The sequence below is a fragment of the Suricata suricatta genome, chromosome 12 (genome assembly GCF_006229205.1).
Source record: "Suricata suricatta isolate VVHF042 chromosome 12, meerkat_22Aug2017_6uvM2_HiC, whole genome shotgun sequence".
Lineage (NCBI taxonomy): Eukaryota > Metazoa > Chordata > Mammalia > Carnivora > Herpestidae > Suricata > Suricata suricatta.
In genome coordinates, this window is record NC_043711.1 from 18537469 (window position 1) to 18557647 (window position 20179).

The following is a 20179-nucleotide window of genomic DNA, read 5'->3' on the forward strand; positions in this document are numbered from 1 at the left end:
TGAGTGTCTTCCCCAGAGCACTTTAATGCACGCCCCAACCCACAGTCCCTGCCTGCTTGCTGCCTGGGCAAGAGAGGCCAGCCCAGGTGGAGGCTCCCATAGCTTCCATGGCCCTGTGTGCCTAAGACGGCTGAGCCCACACACATCCCCGTCAGTAGGTGAGGGGCGTGAGGATGAAGAGGCGATCTTCTTCTTTGCGGATCCAGCGCATCAGCTTATGGATGGCACTGACGGCGGATGCCTTGGTCCCCAGGGGGCTGTAGCACATGTAGAGCTCAAAGGCACCTGTCACCTGGAGGAGGGGGCACAGGGTAGTCATCGCGGTTAGACATCTCTTGTGGCCCCTGCCCGGGATCCCAGGGAAGCCGAGCCCGTCCCAGGGCTGCCTTACCCAGGCCAGGAGGTTCTCATTGGGGCCCGTGTAGTAGATGGTCTTGAGTGGGCGGGAGGCATTGTGGGCCCGGCTGTGCAGGTATTGGTAGAGGCCCAACAGCCGCTCCTGCTCCTCTTCACTGGTGTATGGAGCCTCAATCTCAGGGCTGGAGATGGGGGAATGGGTTGGCAAAGAAATAACCTTCATTCCCTTCTCTGGAGATTTAGAAACAGCTCTTCCTATCCAGGGAGACTCTGCCATGTATCTTACCCTCCAACTGTTCTCCCAGGACAGGGCATTGTCTCCTTACCACAGAAGACTCCCCAGGACAGGGCTGGGCCCACCCAGACTGGAGCCCTGTTCTTCCCTCCCCCCCCCAGGTTCATGGTATCTTTGGTGACCTTCCCTTGGAGAGGCCAATCTGAGTTTAGGTGTCCAAGACAAAGTGACAGGTCTGAAGTGGAGAAAAAGAACTCTGGGAACCCAAAAAGGGGTAAATGGGAAGACAGAAGATGCCACATCTGGCCACAGCCCCTCTGTTGGAGGAGTTCTGCATCCCGGATGGGATCAAAATGACCCCTAAGGCAGACCTGCTCCAGGGCAGGAGATTCAGGAGACCTCTGTTCCAGCTTCCTTCCCTGGGTGTACTGGCATTTCAAGGTTTTCTAGGTAACAGAGTAGAGAGGTATATGCCCATAGGGAGGACAGTGATAGGGAATCTGGGTCCCTGATGTCAGAATAAAACAGACCCAACATGTCAGTCCATTCCCAGATGGTCATCAGCTCCAGGACTGCATCAGGGCTCAGGACCAGCCGCCTCCCCTCCCCTGCCCTTGTCTCCCTCAAGTAGTGTTCCCAAGGTCCTCCCTCACCTGGTGAAGAGTCCTGAGCTCTTTGACTTATAGAGGAAGTGGCGCAGGTCCGGGATGCCCACTTGGGCCACACTGTAGTAGGGCGTGCGCAGTGCCTCCCGCAGCGCCACGTGGGCTCCCCGCTTCCGCAGGCGCTCCTGAAAGCGGCGGCGGCAGTCAGAGACTGCAAAGAAGTCCTCCCGGTCGGTGGAGACGAGCAACAAGCAGAGGTCTGTGTCAGGCTCCAGGTAAGAGATGTGCGCGTGGAAGAAGCCGGCGGAATTAAATTTGGGTAGGCACACGGGCGTCCAAGCTTCTCCCTCACGGAAGGACGAGGAGGAACTGATGAGATTGAAGAGCAGGTGCAGGTCGATGGGGTGCAGGAATTGGTCCTTGCGGCGCACGAGCGCCACCAGCTGGTTGCGCGCCAGCAGGATGGAGAAGACAAGGCTGCGCGCTCGCGCCTGCTGCAGGCTGGCACTCACCACGTCGCGCACGGCCGCCGCCAGGGGCAGGCAGCGCGCAGCCCCCATGAGGAAACTGGGGTCTCGCGCCATGAGCTGCAGCAGGTTGTCGGTGATGCGCTCCGAGCCCGAGAGCAGGCGGCGAAGGTCGTAGTTCTGCTTCTGCTGGAAGATGTGGCTCAGCTGGGCACCGGTAAGAAGGCTCAGGATCTGGTAGTAGATGTAGAGCAGCTCCTGCGCCAGTTCCTGCGCCGACTGCCGCGTGCGCGCCACTGCCACCAACACCAGTGGGCTCCGGCGCACGAATACCACCTTGTAGCCATCTGAAGGTGGAGGGAGGGGATGTCAGCTTCTCCGGGGAGCCCTCCGGGATTGGCCTTGTCCAGCTCCCTGGGAGCCCCGGCTTCCTAGGCAGTTTGTAGCTTTCTACATCCTCTCCACCCTCCCTCAGATCTCTGCACACAGTAGGGGCTCAAGGATGATAAAGAAAAACTTTCCCTGAGGATCCTAGGCTGTCCTTGCCAATTGCTTCACAGACTGACACCAGCCAAAATGCAGTGAGCACATTCTTGTGTTAAATGTCAAGAGCTGGGTGGGGCTCAGGACCTGGGACTTCTAGTTCCCTCCAAGGGCAAAGCCCATGTAGACCCACCTTTGGCCCTCACAGTACCCTGTAAGGCAGTCACTGTTGCTGTCTGTGTTCAGATGACAATATTGAAGCCCAGTGAGGTGGTGGGGCTGCCCTTGGTCACACAGCACATCCCAGCCCTCTAGTCCCTGGGAGCCTATGAATTAACCCTGTGCTATGGATTAACCCTGATGAGGGGATCCCTCCCTGCCCCCCTTTCCAGGTGGCTCACCTGCATGGATAGAACGGATGGCGTTCTTGTCTGCCTCCAGGAAGGACACCAGGGCCACCATGACACCCATGGTGCTGGAAAGTGCCTCCTCTGACCCATAGCGGGAGTACACAGGCTTCCCCGCCTCGCTCAGCACAAAGACGTGCTTCTGGTGTAGTCGCCATGCCTCAGCAGCCTCCTCCTCATCCCCCTCGCCTGTGCCCTCCCTGGGGGGTTCTGTGGCTGGCCGCCCAGCTGCCCCTGAAGGCTCTGGCCAGTCCTCAGAGCTTCCTGGCAGCATCTCCTCCTGCAGGTCTCGGGCCACACCCGTCAGTTGGGTGCTCAGTTCGCTGAAGTCCTGGCTGATCTGTCGCATGTCTGCAGGCAGTGGTGGAGGACCCCCAACACCCTCCTTGGGGCTGTCCCCAGAAGCTGCCCCATCCTCCGATTCAGTCAGGTCCTCATAGGAACGTGCATGGACGAACATGGCACCCTCCTGCCCGGCACCTGCCAGCCAAAAGCACTGGTGCTTAGAGCAATAGCCAGCCACTGGCAGACCATCTTACAAGCAAGATGCATAATATGGCACTCTAGCTTGACTGCCTATCCCGGGGAGACAAGCCACTGTTCCCTCCTGCTACTGCCTGCTACAACTTAGGCCTCCCTGCAGCTTACAGCCCACCCGTTTCCTCCCATCACACTGGGAATAAAACCCAAACCCCTCATGGCTGTGGGAACAACTTGCTTCTATTTGCTGCTCACACTCTCATCTCACAGTACTAACCTTCATCCACCTGGTCTTTGGACACCCTCAACATGCCCCCACCTACCTCAGGGCCTCTGCACCCTCTGCCTGGAAAGCACTCCCACCTCCTTGAATGGCCGGCTCCGTGCCACACTTTAGCTCTCAGCAAAGACATTAGTTACCTTCTTACTCACCTGACCTCCAAGCCTGGACACTCTACTGCCTCTCTTTCTTTGATATTTCTTGTGCCACTAGCCAGTTCTTCTCCTTCTCCCCAACTAGAGTGGGGTTCCTCCTGAGCGGCAAGGTGGGTGTTCACTGCTGTGTGCCCCGCACCTTGCCCTGTGCCTACAATACCTCCTTTGTTCAGTGACTCTCTCTCCCTGTGAGCAGTCTCCCTGACCCCGTTCAGGCCATAGTTCCTAACCCACTCCACTGTAATGGCCCCACTAGCCTGTGGCTCCCCTAGGGCAGGGACCATATCAGTCTTTCTCTACTGATTTTTTTTTTGACAGAATAATTCAACAGATGTATTTTGAGTCTCTCAGATGAGTTCGATACCAAACTAGGCATTTGGGATACAACCACTCTGTGCTCAAAGAGCTTACAATCTTGTGGATGAGAGATGGGCAATATGTACACAAAAAAATATAATGACAAAATAACTAGTGTCCTGTACAGAGCATGATCAGAGCAGGCAGGCCTACCTTGTGCAGAGGTGACATTTAAGCTGAGAGCTGAAGGAGGGAAAAGGAGCCAGGAAGGTGCACTGTAGACTCAGGGAACAGGAGGAGAACCCATACTGGCAGCCAGACAGCACAGGGTGAATAGCCCAATGTGAAGTGGAGAGGAAGGCCGGACACAGACTGAGCCCGGTGCCCTGCAGTATCCCCAGCACCTGACAAATAGCCCACAAGTGACTAAACAAGTGCATGAGTGAGTGGGAGTGAAAGGCTTGGTGGGAATCCCAGTTGCCCTGGAGGCTGCTCTCGCTGTCAGCTGCTTGGAGCTGCACACCCTGCCCATACCTGGCTCCATTCCCTGAGCCAGTCCTGGTGTGGGGCTCTCAGCTCTCTCCATACTCTGCACATCAGAAGGAGCCAGTGTGCTCTCGGGGCATTCGCTGCTCCTCTTCCTCTGCTTATCAGCAGCCATCCCTTGGGCTCTCCTGTGGGGCAAACAAAGGCATCATCGAGGGTAAGGAGGGAGGTGCTGTTGGCAGGGGTCACTGCCAGTATAGTAACAGCACAGGAAGCATCCCTCACCAGAACCCAGCTAGCTCAAACCTTTGGGGGAATGGGTTTTGAGTATTTCCATCTGAAAAATGAGGTATATTCTTTTTCTAAATAGAAAAGGAAGAATTCATTATACTTATTCATTGTAGAAAACTTGGAAAATACAAAAAAGGATAAAGAAAGAATGAAATGTCACCATTTCCCCACCATTCAGGATCTTTCACTGTTCACATTTTGGTATATTTCTTTCCAGTTAAAAACAAATTGTTTTAATGTTTATTTGTTTCTGAGAGAGAGAGAGAAAGAGAGAGCGTGAACAGGAGAGGAGCAGAGAGAGAGAGAGACAGAGACAGAGAGAGGGACAGAATCCGAAGCTGGCTTCAGGCTCTGAGCTGTCAGCACAGAGCCCAATGCGGGGCTTGAAATCACAAACTGCGAGATCATGACCTGAGCTAAAGTCAGACACTTAACCAACTGAGCCACCCAGGCGCCCCTCCAGGGTTTTTTTTTTTTTAATTGCACATAAAATGTAAAATTTTTTGTTTGTTTTACAAACTGATAACAGCCGCTAACACTCAGCGCCCAGGAAGTGTGCTAAGAAGTATCAGTGGACACAGTTATCTAAGCCTAATCACTGCACTCTGTGGCAGGTGCTCCTGTCTCCGGCTGGCTCTATAGATAAAGGGACTGAGGCTGAGAGAGTAAATGCCTTGCCCAATGTCACAACAGGGTCAAAGCATTGGGAGCTGGGAATTGAAGCAATTCTGTATCCTGGTATCTTTCACTGCACATCCTACCATGGACATTTCCTCATTCAAAACTGAATTGACCAATAGTTCTTTCTGAATATTTAGGCATTTGCACAGAAAAAGCAAACAGGCTTGTCTTCAGGCTTGCTTTTTTTTTTCTGAGTACATTTTTGTACTTTCTGAATTTGGCACCAGGGATTGCCTTACAACTACACAGCTGTACAACTATAGACATAAGAGTTCTCAGTGCCCATCTGAATGCCAGGACAGATTCAGCTTGATCACCCAGTCCTTCTGTAGTCTCAGGGCCAGGTGGAGGTGGCGATGAGTGGATGGCAAGGATAACAAAGTTGGATGGCTCACTTGGAGTCACCCCTAAGGGTCCCTGAATGGCAGGCTGAAGGGCCTTCATTTGGCCGCCAAAATACGTTCACAGGGGAGGGGCTCCATTGAGGCACTGACCCTTTCGTGAAGAGAAATCTGCCTAGATAGGCGAGGACTGCAAGGCAAGCAGGTCAAGGGCCTGGGAGAGACTGGCGTTAGTGTGAGCAAAGCAGACGCTGTCCTGCCCTCCTAGGACACAGTCATAGGGAATAATTGAGGCCTTGTTTCTTACTAGCTCTGCAACCTTGGGCAAATGACTCCTCCCCGAGCCTAGCATGAAGTCGGTGCTCAAAAACATTCATGAATAGAGTGGCCTCAAAGAGACAGCATCCCCATCACTCTCGTTTGTGTGGTCCCATGTTGTCCGTGCCCAAGAACACTCTCTCAGACCCCGTATCCTCATCCCACCAGAACTCCTTTCAGGCAGTTTCTGTATGTACCCAAAGAACTGACTTCCAAGCTCGCTCGCGCTTGCTGTCTCTCTCAGTCATCTTTGTTCTAGGCTATGGAATCCTTTCTCAAATGCATCTTTTGCAGAAGTTCAATGGGCAAAACAGACAGGGAAGCCTGGTGGCCACTCCTACACCGAACCTGGAGCCATCTAAGAACAAGTGAGGGTTGGGCACCACTGGCCAACAGCAGCACCCTGCTTAGAGAAGGACCAAAGAAAGATCATTTGGGAGAACACCTACCTTTGGGGATTTTCTAGGCCACTACTCTCATCCATTAGGACAGTCAAGAGTGATGGTTCCTAGCATGAGTCAGAGCCCAGAGGACCAAGGTAGGAGCCACCTTGTCTGACAAAGGGCCAGAGTAACTAAAAGGCTACTTGCCCTCAACAGCTACCTGTTCAGAAAGGTCTGCTCAGAGACAGAGACCAAGAGGAGTAATCCCAAACAGGCCCAAACCAGCACTGTTAACAGCAGAGGCTGGGGCAGTGGGTGCTACAGTAACTAGGCCATGCCCAGGTCTTCAGCAAGAAGGCACAAATCGCACGAGAACCTCGTAGAGCATGATTTCACAAGCTAACTTAAAAGCGAGATTGGGGTCTGCACTGCTATGTGCAGATGGAGAGACCCCAGAGAGATGAGTCTGTCTGTGTCCAGGCAGTGGGCAAGCTGCTACTGACAGTCCCAGGGTTGTGGCCAAGCCTTCTGTACCTGGCTCCCTGGACAGAGGCCTGGACTGCTGTGTGCTTCTTTCCAGGGAGTAGGTCCAATGCTTCAAATTACTACATTTCTATGTCAATTCACTTTCCCACTCCCCTAGTCAATAATTTCACACCTTATCTCTTCTCAAACTTCCCTCAGTTCATTCTCCCACGCTCACTCAGCACGATCCATGATATCACTGAGGAAGCAGAAGTCAGCAAAAGACAACTTCCAAGATTCTTACCACCACCTCACCTCACCTGCCAGACTCTGCCTTTCTTCTCACTGAAGATAAGCTGTCTTTGCTCCACTGGGATCAAACTCCCCCACTGCAGTCCCTGTCACCCGCACGAGCACATGGCTTCAGCAACTGTCCCTCTCTCTCCCGGGTCATCGGTTTCCCCTTCTCCCCCATCCCACATCAGTATGCTGATGCTCCCTTCTTTTCAAAACAACTTCCTTTGGGTGTGTTCACTCGTTATAATTCACTGAGCTGTACTTATGATTTGTAAACTTGTTTGTTTTATTTCACTTAAAAAGTTAAAACAACTCCTCCCTTAACTCTACATTTCCCTCTAGGTTCTGCCCCACTTTTTTGTTGCTACCCTTTATAAAACAAACAGACCTTAAGATAGTAAATAATATTTGGAGTATAATTAGTAGACTAGGCTATGCTGTGTAACAAATGAATCCCAAAATGGTAGAGGCTTCACACATAAAGGTTTATTTTTCGCTCACACAAAATTTACCATGGGTCTCGTAGCAATTCAGCTTCCTTCCAAGCAGTGACTCAGGAATCCAGGGTACTAGAGCCTGCATTGGTGGTATAATGGTGAGCATAGCTGCCTTCCAGGAATCCAGGGTACTAGAATCTCACAGCTCTGCCATCTGGAATATATGTTTTTCCCACATCGCCGGGCAATCGAAGACAGGGCTGGAAGGCCATGTACCAGCTCTTAACTACTTCAAAGCCCAGATTGGCCAGAAGTAGTCACATGGCCAGAAGGACTGGGAAATGTGGGGAGCTCATGGGTATCTGGCAATCAAGAAGTACATCTAGGGGCTCAGTCGGTTGAGCGTCCAACTTCAGCTCAGGTCATGATCTCACGTTTCATGGGTTTGAGCCTCGCATCAGGCTCTGTGCTGACAAGCTCAGAGCCAGGAGCCTGCTTCCAATTCTGTGTGTCCCTCTCTTTCTGCCCCTCCCCTGCTCATGATCTGTCTCTGTCTCTCAAAAATAAATAAATGTTAAAAAAAAAAAAAAAAAAGAAGTACATCTGCCACAGCCTCTCTACTTCTCCCACTCACTTTTTTTTTTTAAGATTTTATTTTTAAGTAAGCTCTGTACCCAATGTGGGTCTCGAACTCACAACCCCAGAATCAAGAGTTGCATGCTCTACTGACTGACCCAGCGAGGTACCCCTCCCCCACTCATTCTTAAAGCATTCCAACTAGACTTGCGCTTCTAATACGCCAGCAACACTGCTCCCATCAAGGTTGCCAGTTGACCTCAGGATCATCTCACCTAACTCAGTAGCCGTAATGGATATACACTTGATGATTTCCTCTCTCTTAAAACACTTTTTCTTCTTAGCTTCTGGCACACCATTCTCCTTTCTTGGTTCTACACCTACCTCACAGACCATTCCTGCTAAGTCCTTTTTGTAGTTCTTACAGTTAGGGGACCCAGATTTCAGCCCTTGGATCTCTTCTCTGTCTTCATTCAATCCATTGGTTATCTTATTCAGTGTCATGGTTTTATTTATTTTTTTAATGTTTATTTTGAGAGGGAGGAGTGAGAGAGACCAAGAATGAGAGTGAGAGAAAGAGAGAATCCCAAGCAGGTTCCACACTTCCAGTGCAGAGCCTGGCATGGGGCTTAAACTCATGACTGTGAGATTATGACCTGAGCCAATATCAAGAGTTGGATACATAACCAACTGAGCTACCCAGATGCTCCCAGCCTCATGGTTTTAAATTCCACTAGTATATTAGTGATTCCAATTTTTATTTCCAGCCCCAATCTCTCTTCTGACTTCTAGAGGCACACACATTTAACTGTCTACTTGATGTCTTACAGTATATCAAAGTAATATATCCAAAGCTGAGTTCCTGATTATCCTCTTAAAAACTTAGGGGTGCCTGGGTGGCTCAGTCAGTTAAGCATCCGGCTTCGGCTCAGGTCATGATCTCATGGTTCATGGGTTCAAGCCCTGCGTTGGGCTCTGTGCTGACAGCTAGCTCAGGGCCTGGAGCCTGCTTCAGATTCTGTGTCACCCTCTCTCTCTGATCCTCCCTGCTCATGCTGTCTCTGTCTCTCAAAAATAAATAAAAAAACATTAAAAAAACCCCTTATTCCTCCCAGAGTTTTTTTTCCATCTCAGTGAAAGACAATGTCATCCTTTCAGGTTTTCAGCAAAAAAATCTGGGAGTCATCTCTTTTCCTCATACCTCATATATCAAAACACTAGCAAATCCTGTCACCTGTACTTCTGAATACAGGCACACCCAGCAAAATGTCTCTAGTTAATATTTTCCCTATAGAATTCCTTTTGGTTTTTAATACCCAACTGTGGTAGCCAGTCTTCAAGCCAGTCCCTAGTGATCCTCAACTTCTAGTGTTCATGCCTTTGTGTACACCCCTCCCACACTGAGCAGTTATGTAACCAATAGGATAATGTGAAAATGACAATGTGTGATTTCTGTGTATGAGGCTAGGCCATAAAAGATACTGTGGCTTCTGCCTTGCTGTCTTGGATCACTCTAGGTGGAGCCATCAGCCATGCTGTGAGGACACTTGAGCAGCTGTCTACAGAGAGAACCTCATGGTAAGAAACTGAGACCTGCAAATAGCCAGTACCAAATGTGCCAGACATGTGAGTGAGCAATCCTCTAGCCCCAGTCAAGCCTTCAGATGATTGCAAACTCATGAGAGAAGCTGATTCTGAACCATGCAGCAAAGCTGCTCCCAAATTTCTCCCCAATACCCACAGGAACTGCATGAGATAATAAATATTTATTATTGCTTTAAGCTAGTAAGTTCTGGGGTAATTTGTTACACAGCAACAGATAACTAATATGACAAACTTGCATTGATTCAGCGTATGTTATGTACATCATCAAAACTTGATCTATATTTTAAACAAGTGATGTACATTTAAATCCTCAAATTACATTCCAAATTGGATAGAACATCACTCACTATGTGGCAACAAAAGGGGCTTCCTTGTCTCATGGCTGTTGCAGGTACTGAAAGAGGCCATGATACTGCATCAAAGCAGCAAACTGGTGATCAGGAGGGAATGTTTTCAGCATTTTCTATCCTAACACTATAACTTACTGGGCATGTGTTAGGCATATATATTCCTGTGTTTTTGTGCCATTTTAGAAAACTGGGGGTTTGTGGTTGATGAGAGAAGCATTACACTTTTTCCCATTTAAAATAATGGGGGGGAGGCCTGGGTGGCTCAGTCAGTTGGGTTTCCGACTTTAGCTCAGATCATGATCTTGTGGTTTGTGGATTTGAGCCCCACGTCAGGCTCTGTGCTGACAACTTGGAGCCTGGAGCCAGCTTCAGATTGTGTCTCTCCCTCTCTCTCTCTTTGCCCCTCCCCCCATTCACACTCTGTCTCTCTCTCTCTCAAAAATAAATAAAAACATTAAAAATTTTATAAGAGCAGGAAAAGGGGTACCTGGGTGGCTCAGTCTGCTAATGTCTGACTCTTGGTTTCAGTTCGGGTCATGCATGAGCTCATGGTTTTGTGTATCTGAGCACCATGCCAGGCTCTGTGCTGGCAGCGAGGAATCTGCTTGGGATTCTCTCTTTCTCTCTGCCCCTTTCCCACTCATGTTGTCTTGGTCTCTTTCAAAATAAATAAATAAATAAAAACTAAAAATAAAACAACAAAATAACAGGAATCAGATACTAAGGTAGTGATTCCAGACATAATGTCCAACTTTTGGTGGGTGCTCATCACCACCACCACTACCACATTGGTCCCGGTCACCATTATCTCTCTAGGGGAGTGATGCACCAGCCTTTTTACCAGTCTCCCCACATCTGCCTTTGTCCCTGCACAGCATATCCCTCTCACAGCACTCAAAGAGATCCTCTTGAAAACGGCGTTGGGTCGTATAATTCTTCTCTCACAACTCTATAATGACTATCACTAAGTCCATGAGACAGCCAATTTAGAGCAGCACACAAAGCCCCACTCTACCCATTCCCACTACTTCTTTGACTTTATCTCCTATCGGTTCCCTTGCTCCCTTCGCCTCAGTCCAGCCACGCTGACCTCACACCTTTCCTTTAGGATAATGTAAATGTAAATCCTGAGCGCGTCTTCGTTTCAGAATTTTGCCCTTGCTGAGCTTTTTGCCCGGACCACGTCTCTCTGCTTTTCCCTTTGCCCCTCATTCACCTATTCCATTGCTGGAGCTAGACATTGACGTGACCCACTCTCTCATTTCCTTCAGTGGCTGCTCAAGTGTTATCTATCAGAGAGGCCTTCCCGCAATATCCCTGATTCTTACCATTCTTGCCCTGCCTCATTTTTCTACATTGAAAGTCAGCCACAATTTCAGTATGTCAGCTCCACACACAGGAGGAGCTTAATCAACATTTACCAGATAAATGACTTTGGAAGGGAAAAGGTGAAAGATCCTCAAAGAACATCCAGTTATGATGAAGCCTCTGGAGACCCCTGTCTGTGGAGAAGACTTGTTTTTGGTAGTAGTCGAGTGCTCGAGAACAACAGTCCTGGAATCAGAGGGACCTGGATGTACCTGATTTGGTTTCATAAGTCTTAGTTTTCTCATCTATAAAATGAGGATAATGATAGTATTGATTCATGAGGTTGTGGGAGGATTAAGATATAACCCATTTGTTTACCCTGGCACACAGTAGGCACTAGTACACTTAATGGCTACTGCCATTAACATATCATAATTATTTTTACTTAGCATTCAGACCATATGTAGCTGCACTTATATACAAAAAGTGGTCTCTGCCATGTAAATCAGTCCTTTGAGAGCTGGCCTACCCTGGGCCAGGCCCTGAGTGAACTGGCCTGGGAAAACAGGATTCTGACCTCATGAAGCCAGGTAGCTTCTGGCCTGAAGTGACCTACCTGTGGTGTCCAGCCAAAGAGATGTCTGTGGGCCTTGGGCTGGGGGTTCCTCCAGGCTTCCTGGCTATTCATTGGGCCTGACATTGCAGGACAGACCATTGGTTCTCTGCTGCTCCTGGAAGTCTCTCCCGAGTTGAATCCTTGGTCTGCCACATGCTCCTGCTCTGTGGCCTTGTACTTCTGGCTCAAAGACCCAAAAAAGGTCTATGGCAACTTACTCAATGTCCTGGGCGCCCACTACCCTCTGATCCCTTGTGGACTTCAGGTAACTGAACCCAGCATGGCTGGTCATACCCACCATGGTAACTATGTGGAATGAGGGCAGGGTCAGCTGGCTGGGGCTAGTGGACACTTCCTTCACAACAGTTCCCCTGCTACCCGAGATCATGTAGCAGCTCAGCATCTCCAAGGCCAATCTGGGGATCCAGCCAGAAGTCCTGATGAAGCAAACAGCTCTCTGGACACTTAGTCTGGAAACTGGGCAGGGAGGGTGAGTGACTCACAGCAAACCCCATAACGTGCACGACCAAAGCTCCTGGGAGACTGGGCCTGAACAGTTAAGTGAGAGAGGTCTTCTGGAACCAGTCCCATATGTGCCCTCGGGGTCCCTTCTTAGACCACCTCTCTAGAAGCCCCCAGGGCATGCTACTTTCCCTAGAAGTGCTCGGCTGTGCCTTCAAGCAATGTCACCAAAGAGGTTGGCTTAATCAGCCCTTCATGTCTGCTTCCCTCCCTCAGGCACCCACCCTGGAGCAGGTAGAACCTTTAAGAGCCCATCCCTACTGGCTCTCATCACACTTGCTCCCTCTTCCTGCTTGGATAGTGCTCCATCCTGCCCTGACCCTTTTAGGAGTGGGCTATCTGGGAGGGTGGTGCCAGAACCCATGGGTCCGTGTCACACAGGGCCTTGGTGAGGCTGTGCTGTAGCTGGTTCAGCAGGATGCCTACTCCGTGAGCATGGCCTGGTACTTGTCACTGCTGGTGGCCACTCCCCTATCTGACAAAGGCTGCTCACCCTCCCCCAGCAAACTAGAACCCAGAAAGAGTTGCTTACCCAGTACAAGGGGCAGATTGGTTATCTGAGCCAGGGTACCATTGAGAGCAAAGTCCTAAGCCTCAGGACACTTCCAGAAGTTGCCCGCTCACCTCACAGTCATCTCTGCAGATCTTTGAGAGGTTTCTGCTGGAGGTGGCGTGGGGAGACCAGCCCACTGCCTCCTACAGGACTTTGCTCTCCCAGCCAAAGCAAAGATTCTGGTCCTCGCCTTTTGTATTCCCCGGCTGGGGGACAACCGGCTAAGGCACCCCAAAGAGACTAAGTCCTCCTATTGCAAGTGGAGCGTAGGTATCAGGGGCCCCCAGTCTTCAAGCCCCTGGCTCCAAGGATGACAGCTCTCCAGTCTCTCGATACCGCCAGGCCACGTGGGTTGGCAGTCGTACTCACCTGTTTCTTTGGGGGGGCCCAGGACGCACAGAGATTGCCGGTCACTGCTCTCTGCCGGACCCCCAGGAGGGCACGAGTGTCCGGCCGGGCCCGGCCGGAGGGCGCAGGTCAGACCCTCGAACTCCTGCGGACGCAGACATGGCCACAGCGCAGGCCACTGCCTCCTCCCACCGCCCCTCACCCCGCAGCCGGCCCAGGAAGACAGCACTCGCTGGCCTCTCGTGGCGGAGGCCAGGCTCCAGCCGTTCGGCCTGGCCCTGCCCGCACCGGGGTGCATTGTGGGAAATGTAGTCGGCGTTCACTGCTGCCTGCGGCACTCTGAGGCGGGGCCGGACGCCGGGTCCTGGCAAAGTTGAGGGCGGGGCGTCACCCGGGGCTGGATTCGTCCGGAACCGCCTTCTCCTGCGTCGGACCTCACCCAAAGGCCTCGGAGCCCGAGGGTGGACTGCAGGCCTAGACTCCCTGGCCCGTCCGCCAGGGCTATCTAGAGGTTTATTTCAAGGCATAGGAAGAGATGTTGGGATTGTTTCCTCTATTGATTGCGGAAGGGCTCTGGAAGTTTGGAAGCTGGCTAAATGTCATTAGTGGGTCCAGCTACACTGGTTGTAAAGGATGTAGGCACACCAATTGTTGCTGAAGACGTCCTTTTAGCCACGTTTTAATATTATCAGTATGAGGCTCTAAAACAGTTCTCAGCCTTGCACATAGAATGACCTGGGGAAATTTAAAAAATCACCAATATTTAGAGATTTTGATCACTCCTAGAGAATTTGATTTAATTGAACTGGGATGGGTCTCAGGCATTAATATCCTTTTAAAAGCTTCCCAGGTGATGTGCTAGGGCGAGGAATGGTTGCGATGGCATTTATAATGTCCTAGACAGAAAGCAATACAAACGACAGGAAAACAAAGCTTTCTCAAACAATTCTTTTAAGTTTATTTTTATTTATTTTTAAAGAGAGAGTGAGCAAGCGGGCAGGGTGGCGGGGGGGGGGGGGGGGGGGGGGGGGGGGGGGGGGGGGGGGGGGGGGGGGGGGGGGGGGGGGGGGGGGGGGGGGGGGGGGGAAGGGCAAGGAGAGAGGGAGATAGAATCCCAAGCAGGATCCACACCACCAGCGTGGAGCTGGATGCAGGGCTAGAAATTGGAACCGTTTGGACTCCGGAACCGTGAGATCATGACCTGAGCCAAAGAGTTTGTTGCTTAACCGACTGAGCCATTCAGGCACTGCCCCCCACCCCTTGCCCAAATAATTTTATTCTTGAAGACCAGTTTAAAGAAGTAAAATTAGAGATTAACAACTATACTGCTCATGATTTCTCCAAAATCACTTTATAGCCTTTCTGGTTAATTTCCCCAACAGTTCTAGGATGAAGGAAAAAGTCTGAAATCACTCCTTTGATTTTCTCCCTGCTGCTTAGAGCAGTATTTTGTCTCCATCTCAGCCCAATACTGGAATTGGGAAAGCTCTGCCCTGAGCATCTCTGTGGTCTCAGATGGCTGCCACAGAGAACCTACCTCCACAACACTGGTCTGTGACTGAAATGGTGACAAAACTGTAGCCTTTTACTGGAGATGGCTTTGCATGAGGCTGAGACCCTTGCACGTGATTTTTTAAAAATGTTTATTTATTTTTGAGAAAGCGTGAGAATCCGAAGCAGGCTCCAGGCTCCAAGCTGTCAGCACAGAGCCTGATGCAGGGCTTGAACCCATGAACCGTGAGATCATGACCCAAGCTGAAGTCGGGCCGCTTAACGTTCTGAGCCACCCAGGTGCCCACTCTTGCACATAATTTAAGGGAAGCCTTCTCCTCCCTTTTAGGTTAAGAACATGTGAGAAAATATCCAATTCTCTCACTATCTATTTCTCCTGGAAAGGAGAGCAGAAGAGGAAAGAGGAATCTCACCAGGTCATCACAGGTCACTCAGTATTTTCTCTCCTCACTAGCTCAGGAGTCCAGGCTCCCTTACTTAGAGTAAATATCATTTATACATTGTGGCTCTTATGAATCCCATCACATTATATTGTAAAAGTTCAAGCCATAAGGTGCCCTGCTGTCTCAGTGGATAGAACATGCGACTCTTGATATCAGGGTTGTGAGTTCAAGCCCCATGTTGGGTGTAAAGGCTACTTAAAATTTTTTAATTTAAAAAAAGAGAGAGAGTTAAAGCCAAGAAGATGTCATAGTCTCATATTGGTACAGAAATATCCTGGCTATATTACATTAACTAGAAATTGTACCCCATAGAATTGATCTTTATATAAGACAAATATATATACCATACTAACCAGTCTCCTCAACAGTCTTTAGATTGACCTCAGGAATTCTTCTAGAGTCTCACTCTTGCCTTCAAGCACATCAGTTCCACCAGACAGCACCACTCTCATCTGGAAGTACAGCTGACTCTTAAACAACAGATGTTTTGTTATATGCAAATCCATTTATATTTAGACTTTTTTCAATAAGTATATTGGAAAATTTGGAGGGGGGATTTGTGACAATTCAAAAAACCTTGCAGATGAACCATGTGGCCTAGAAATATAAAAAAAATTAAGAAAAAATTAGGCATGTCATGAATGCATAAAATATATACACATACTAGTCCATCTTACCATTTCCTACCATAAAAAATATACACAAAATATAATTCCCTCCCACTCTGTATGTATACTCCATACAGTATAGACTGCCATTTACGGTCAGAGAGAAATGTAAACAAGAGTAAAGATGTAGTATTAAATCATAACTGCATACAATTTACTATAGAACATACTGTATTACGGTGATAATTAGTTAGCCACCTTTTGCTTTTGTGGTGAGCTCCTATTGCTAGTAACCACTTAAAACCCCCATGCAATGCTAATCATCTCCTTGTGAGCAATTAGTCTCTCTGGTAAATTGCATATCACAGTAAAAAGTGACCTCTTGTGGTTCTCACCAATAAGCAGTTAAATTTTGGGGGAGTCCAGAGTTTTACGTGAATTTTTTTTTTTTTAGAGGCAGAGAGACAGTGTGAGCAGGGGAGGGTCAGACAGAGAGGGAGAAACAGAATTTGAAGCAGGCTCCAGGCTCTGAGCTAGCTGTCAGCACAGAGCCTGGTGTGGGGCTCGAACTCACGAACCATGAGATCACGACCTGAACTGGAGCCAGACGCTTAACTGACTGAGCCTGAGCCACCCAGGTGCCCCTTACGTGGATTTTCAACTCCACAGGTGGGGGTTGCAGGTGGGGTTGATGCCCCAACCCCTAGGCTGTTCAGGGGTCCACTGTAATGCATCTACTTAGCCAAGCGAGTGATTATATCCATGTGCTCTGGCTAAGACTTGTGCCTAGGACACTCACAGAGCAAACCATTGTGGCTTAGTAAAACGTATTAAGGTTATTATTCCAAACTCTGTTATAATCCACTTATTGACTTATATTTGAATATTGGGACAATCCTTTCCTACAGGTCACTTTTTGCTGACAGAATTACCAGGAAATAAATCTTAGTCTTTTGAAATAATAAATGCCAATCCCATTACCGCTCTGCTGCTCTGCAGGTCAACACTTCAAACCTTGGGTGTTGCCATAAACCACACACTACCCTGCACTTTCTGTCATCCTCTAGGTCGGGGACTCCTTTAAATCTCAGTTTTCTATTTTGTCTGAGTGCGTGATTTTCATGGACTCAGCATGTCCCCTCCATAACGGTAGAAGCAAGGACTAGTGGGGACGGGAGCAATGGTAAAATAAGACCACTTGTTCTTCCCCATATCTCTTTTCTTTCATAGCTTTAGAGGACATTTCAAAATCGGATGTGCTGTTAAAGTGAAAATCCTAGGGGTGCTTGGGTGGCTTAGTCGGTTAAGTGTCTGACTTCGGCTTAGGTCATGGTCTCATGGTTTATGGGTTCAAGCCCCGTGTCGGGCTCTGTGCTGACGGCTAGCTCAGAGCCTGGAGCCTGCTTCAGATTCTGTACCTCCCTCTCTCTCTGACCCTCCCCTGCTTGCGTTGTCTCTGTCTCTCAAAAATAAATTTAAAATATTTTAAAAAATAAAGTGAAAATCCTTGATTGTGCCCTGAGGCTGGGCACAATCTGCTCCCTGCCCTGTTGCTATCTTACTTGCGTGACTAGGGGAAAATCCTTTAACGACCCTTTCAGGTGTTTCTGCACTTTTCCCTCCTACAAATACAAGATACCTAAAGTGAAATACTCTGAGCTAATAATAAGAACACTCAGTCCCTCCTAAAAAGTCTGAAGTTTTCCTTCCTGCTTTTATTACTTTGCAGCTCCTGGTAAGGCAGCTGGATTTTTTTGCTCTGCTAGAAAATTTTATCTGCAGTCTTGTATTATCTGTGTCTCTCCTGGCTCCTGTCTCTCATTTTAACATTTGATCAAATCCTACTTTCCATGCTGAGGAGCCATGGACCCAAATAAGACCAAGGCAACAAGGTCTTTTCTTTGCTGGGTCCTCCCCTGTGAGCATTTAGGGGCTTTTCTTTCCTGGGTTCTTTGCTGTGAGCATTTAGGGGCTGAAAATTGGTGCACCTCCCTGACTAGACCTTGTACTGCCCATACCGTGTGAGGATGCTGCTCAGATTAGCTCTTCTAAATAGATCATACTTCCTGTTCTTAGGCAGTAAGAAAAACAAAAACAAAAACAAAAAACCAAATAAACAAACCAAAAAAACCCTTACGAGTACAATGGGCCTTTGTAACTTAAAAAAAAGAAAATCCAGATGCTTCCTCTGAAAACCCTCAATAATCACCTTAAGGAAAAGGAGAAAATAGGAGCATAAACCTTGGAATAGGACTGACCTTGGAATAGGACTGACCTTGGAATAGGACTGACTTGGGTTGGGAATCGCCCCACCCACTACTTTCCAGCTGTAGCACTTACCGTGCTTACTTTATCTGGTCTTTGATTTCCTTAACTATAAAACCATTTTCCTCATCTGGTTGTTGTGAAAACTAAGTGAGATAATGTAGTGCCAGCATAATGCCAGCTCTATAGTTTGATAAAGAGTGGCAATTATTATGAGATTGGGTGTAAGCAAGAATAATTAGACTTAATATAGTTTACCTCTTCAGAGAATAAAGTACTATCTGATAAGGGAGAGACCCACCAACAACTGTCCAGTTTGGGAGGCAAAGTCAAAGTACCCACAGTTCTGGGTAGCAGTTCCTCCTTTTCCTTGTAACCTCAGTGCGGATGTGCCCTAGGGCTCAGGGCTGGAACTCTGTTCTCCTGTCTACACTCACTCCCTTATTCCCTTGGTCATTTCATCCAAGTCTATGGCTTCAGATACCAACACCAGCAATATGATGATATCTCCCAGGTTTGTAGCTCTAATCCTGACCTTTCACCCTGAATTCCAAACTGATATATCCAACTGCCAATTCCACATTTCACTTGAAAATAAGTTCAATCAAAAGTTCAATTGACCCCAAACTGAGCTCCTGCTCTTCCTACCAAAACTGCCTCTCGCACATTCTTCCCTCTCTGCCCTCATTCCAGTCCATGTCTTCCGTTTCCACTGTGGCCACACAGGTACAAGTACCATCCTTCTGTGGCTGCATTATTGCAACACTCTAAGCAGCTGCACTGCTTCTGCCCTTCCTACCTTCGGTCTATTTCCACATAGCAGCCAGAGGGATCATATAAACATGGATGCCAAGTTATATTTCTCTATTTAGAGCCTTCCAATTGCTTTCCATCACCCTCTTTACAGAAATCAAACTAATTTCACACAGAGTATATATCTTGTATCTTGTTTAATTTGTTGTCCATTTCCAATAATTACCCCACACCTATCTCCATTTGGGCAGCAAATTTTATCAACCTTGCTTGTTCCTGGATCACCAGCACCTGATACAGTGGCCTGGCCCACACAGGCCCTTCATAACAGTCTTTGAATGAAGGAATGACTTCCAGACAAGATGCCTGTAAAGTGGGAAGGTAGTTTTTAAGACTACTTAACCCAACAACCTCCTTTCACTACAGATAAACATTGCTTTATAGGTTTTTCTTGCTGTGGATTTCTTTGACCCCATGATGTTGAATTTAGGCTATAAAATCAGGTTACCTTTTCTAAGGGTTCACTGAAGAGACACCAGGTGATGGTAACCAGAAAACATATCAATAGTGTAGACAACCTACCTGGAAGCTTGGAGCTTGCCATTTGAATTATTAGCTGTAAGGAGATTCTGGAAATGAGCTGCAAACTGAAAGCTTTCCTGCTAGATGAGAAGATTTGTAGAGAACTTTCCAATTCTGAGACCTTGTACAAGTCACCCTTGACCAGATTCATCGCCTGAGATCTAGCAGGGCCCTGGGGAAGCTGCGTGGCCTTTACCTTACAAGTAGGCCTACTGAACCTTTAACAGATGGTATTTGCCTGATATTCTTAAGCTGGGGATACCTAACTCCGAAATCCATTAGAAAAAAGGGGGACGAGCCTCTAATTCAAGTGCTTCTCTTGCACCTGTCCTCGGGTCTTGGGGAAAAAGGGCTAAGCCCCTGGACTGAGGGGGTCAGGAGTCAGGCGCTTGTGTGGGCCACTAGCCACTTTCCCGGAAAGCTTCGACCGGAGAAGTCTCCTTTCCACTGCCTTCACAATGACTGAAAATACGGCAGCCTCGAAGTACGCAGACTAGGGCCTTGCCCGCGCCCTTGGGGCAAGAGGAGCACAAACCCCGTTGACGCCAAGTCAACTGGAAACTGTGCGCCTCGCTCAACTCCAAAGAGAGAGTCGGATGTGGAGTAAGGGTCTAAACCACAACCCCCAGCAGACCCCGCGGACCTGGGGAAGGGCGCTCTCCCATTGGACGCC

General features: G+C 48.7%; 1 protein-coding gene and 1 long non-coding RNA gene across 4 annotated transcripts; both read right to left on the reverse strand.

Moving 5' to 3' along the window:
• Window positions 1-13628, reverse strand: MON1A (MON1 homolog A, secretory trafficking associated). 3 transcript variants are annotated; one of them, XM_029918268.1, is made up of 8 exons: window positions 13365-13628; window positions 12219-12357; window positions 11921-12100; window positions 4301-4440; window positions 2549-3034; window positions 1246-2011; window positions 392-539; window positions 1-292 (listed from the first exon to the last, which is right to left on the reverse strand). In XM_029918268.1, exons 4-8 carry the CDS (start codon window positions 4425-4427, stop codon window positions 152-154), a joined length of 1668 nt encoding a protein of 555 aa, XP_029774128.1. In that variant the 5' UTR covers window positions 4428-4440; window positions 11921-12100; window positions 12219-12357; window positions 13365-13628; the 3' UTR covers window positions 1-151. The 3 variants fall into 3 exon arrangements, with proteins under 3 accessions (XP_029774128.1, XP_029774129.1, XP_029774127.1); XM_029918269.1 differs by lacking the exon at window positions 12219-12357; XM_029918267.1 differs by lacking the exons at window positions 11921-12100; window positions 12219-12357.
• An 804-nt stretch (window positions 13629-14432) lies between these two features.
• On the reverse strand, window positions 14433-20120 carry LOC115275224. Its single transcript, XR_003901433.1, has 3 exons — window positions 19507-20120; window positions 15652-15895; window positions 14433-14544 (listed from the first exon to the last, which is right to left on the reverse strand). It is a non-coding gene; the product is annotated as an uncharacterized LOC115275224 (long non-coding RNA).
• Between the last annotated feature and the right edge of the window lie 59 nt (window positions 20121-20179).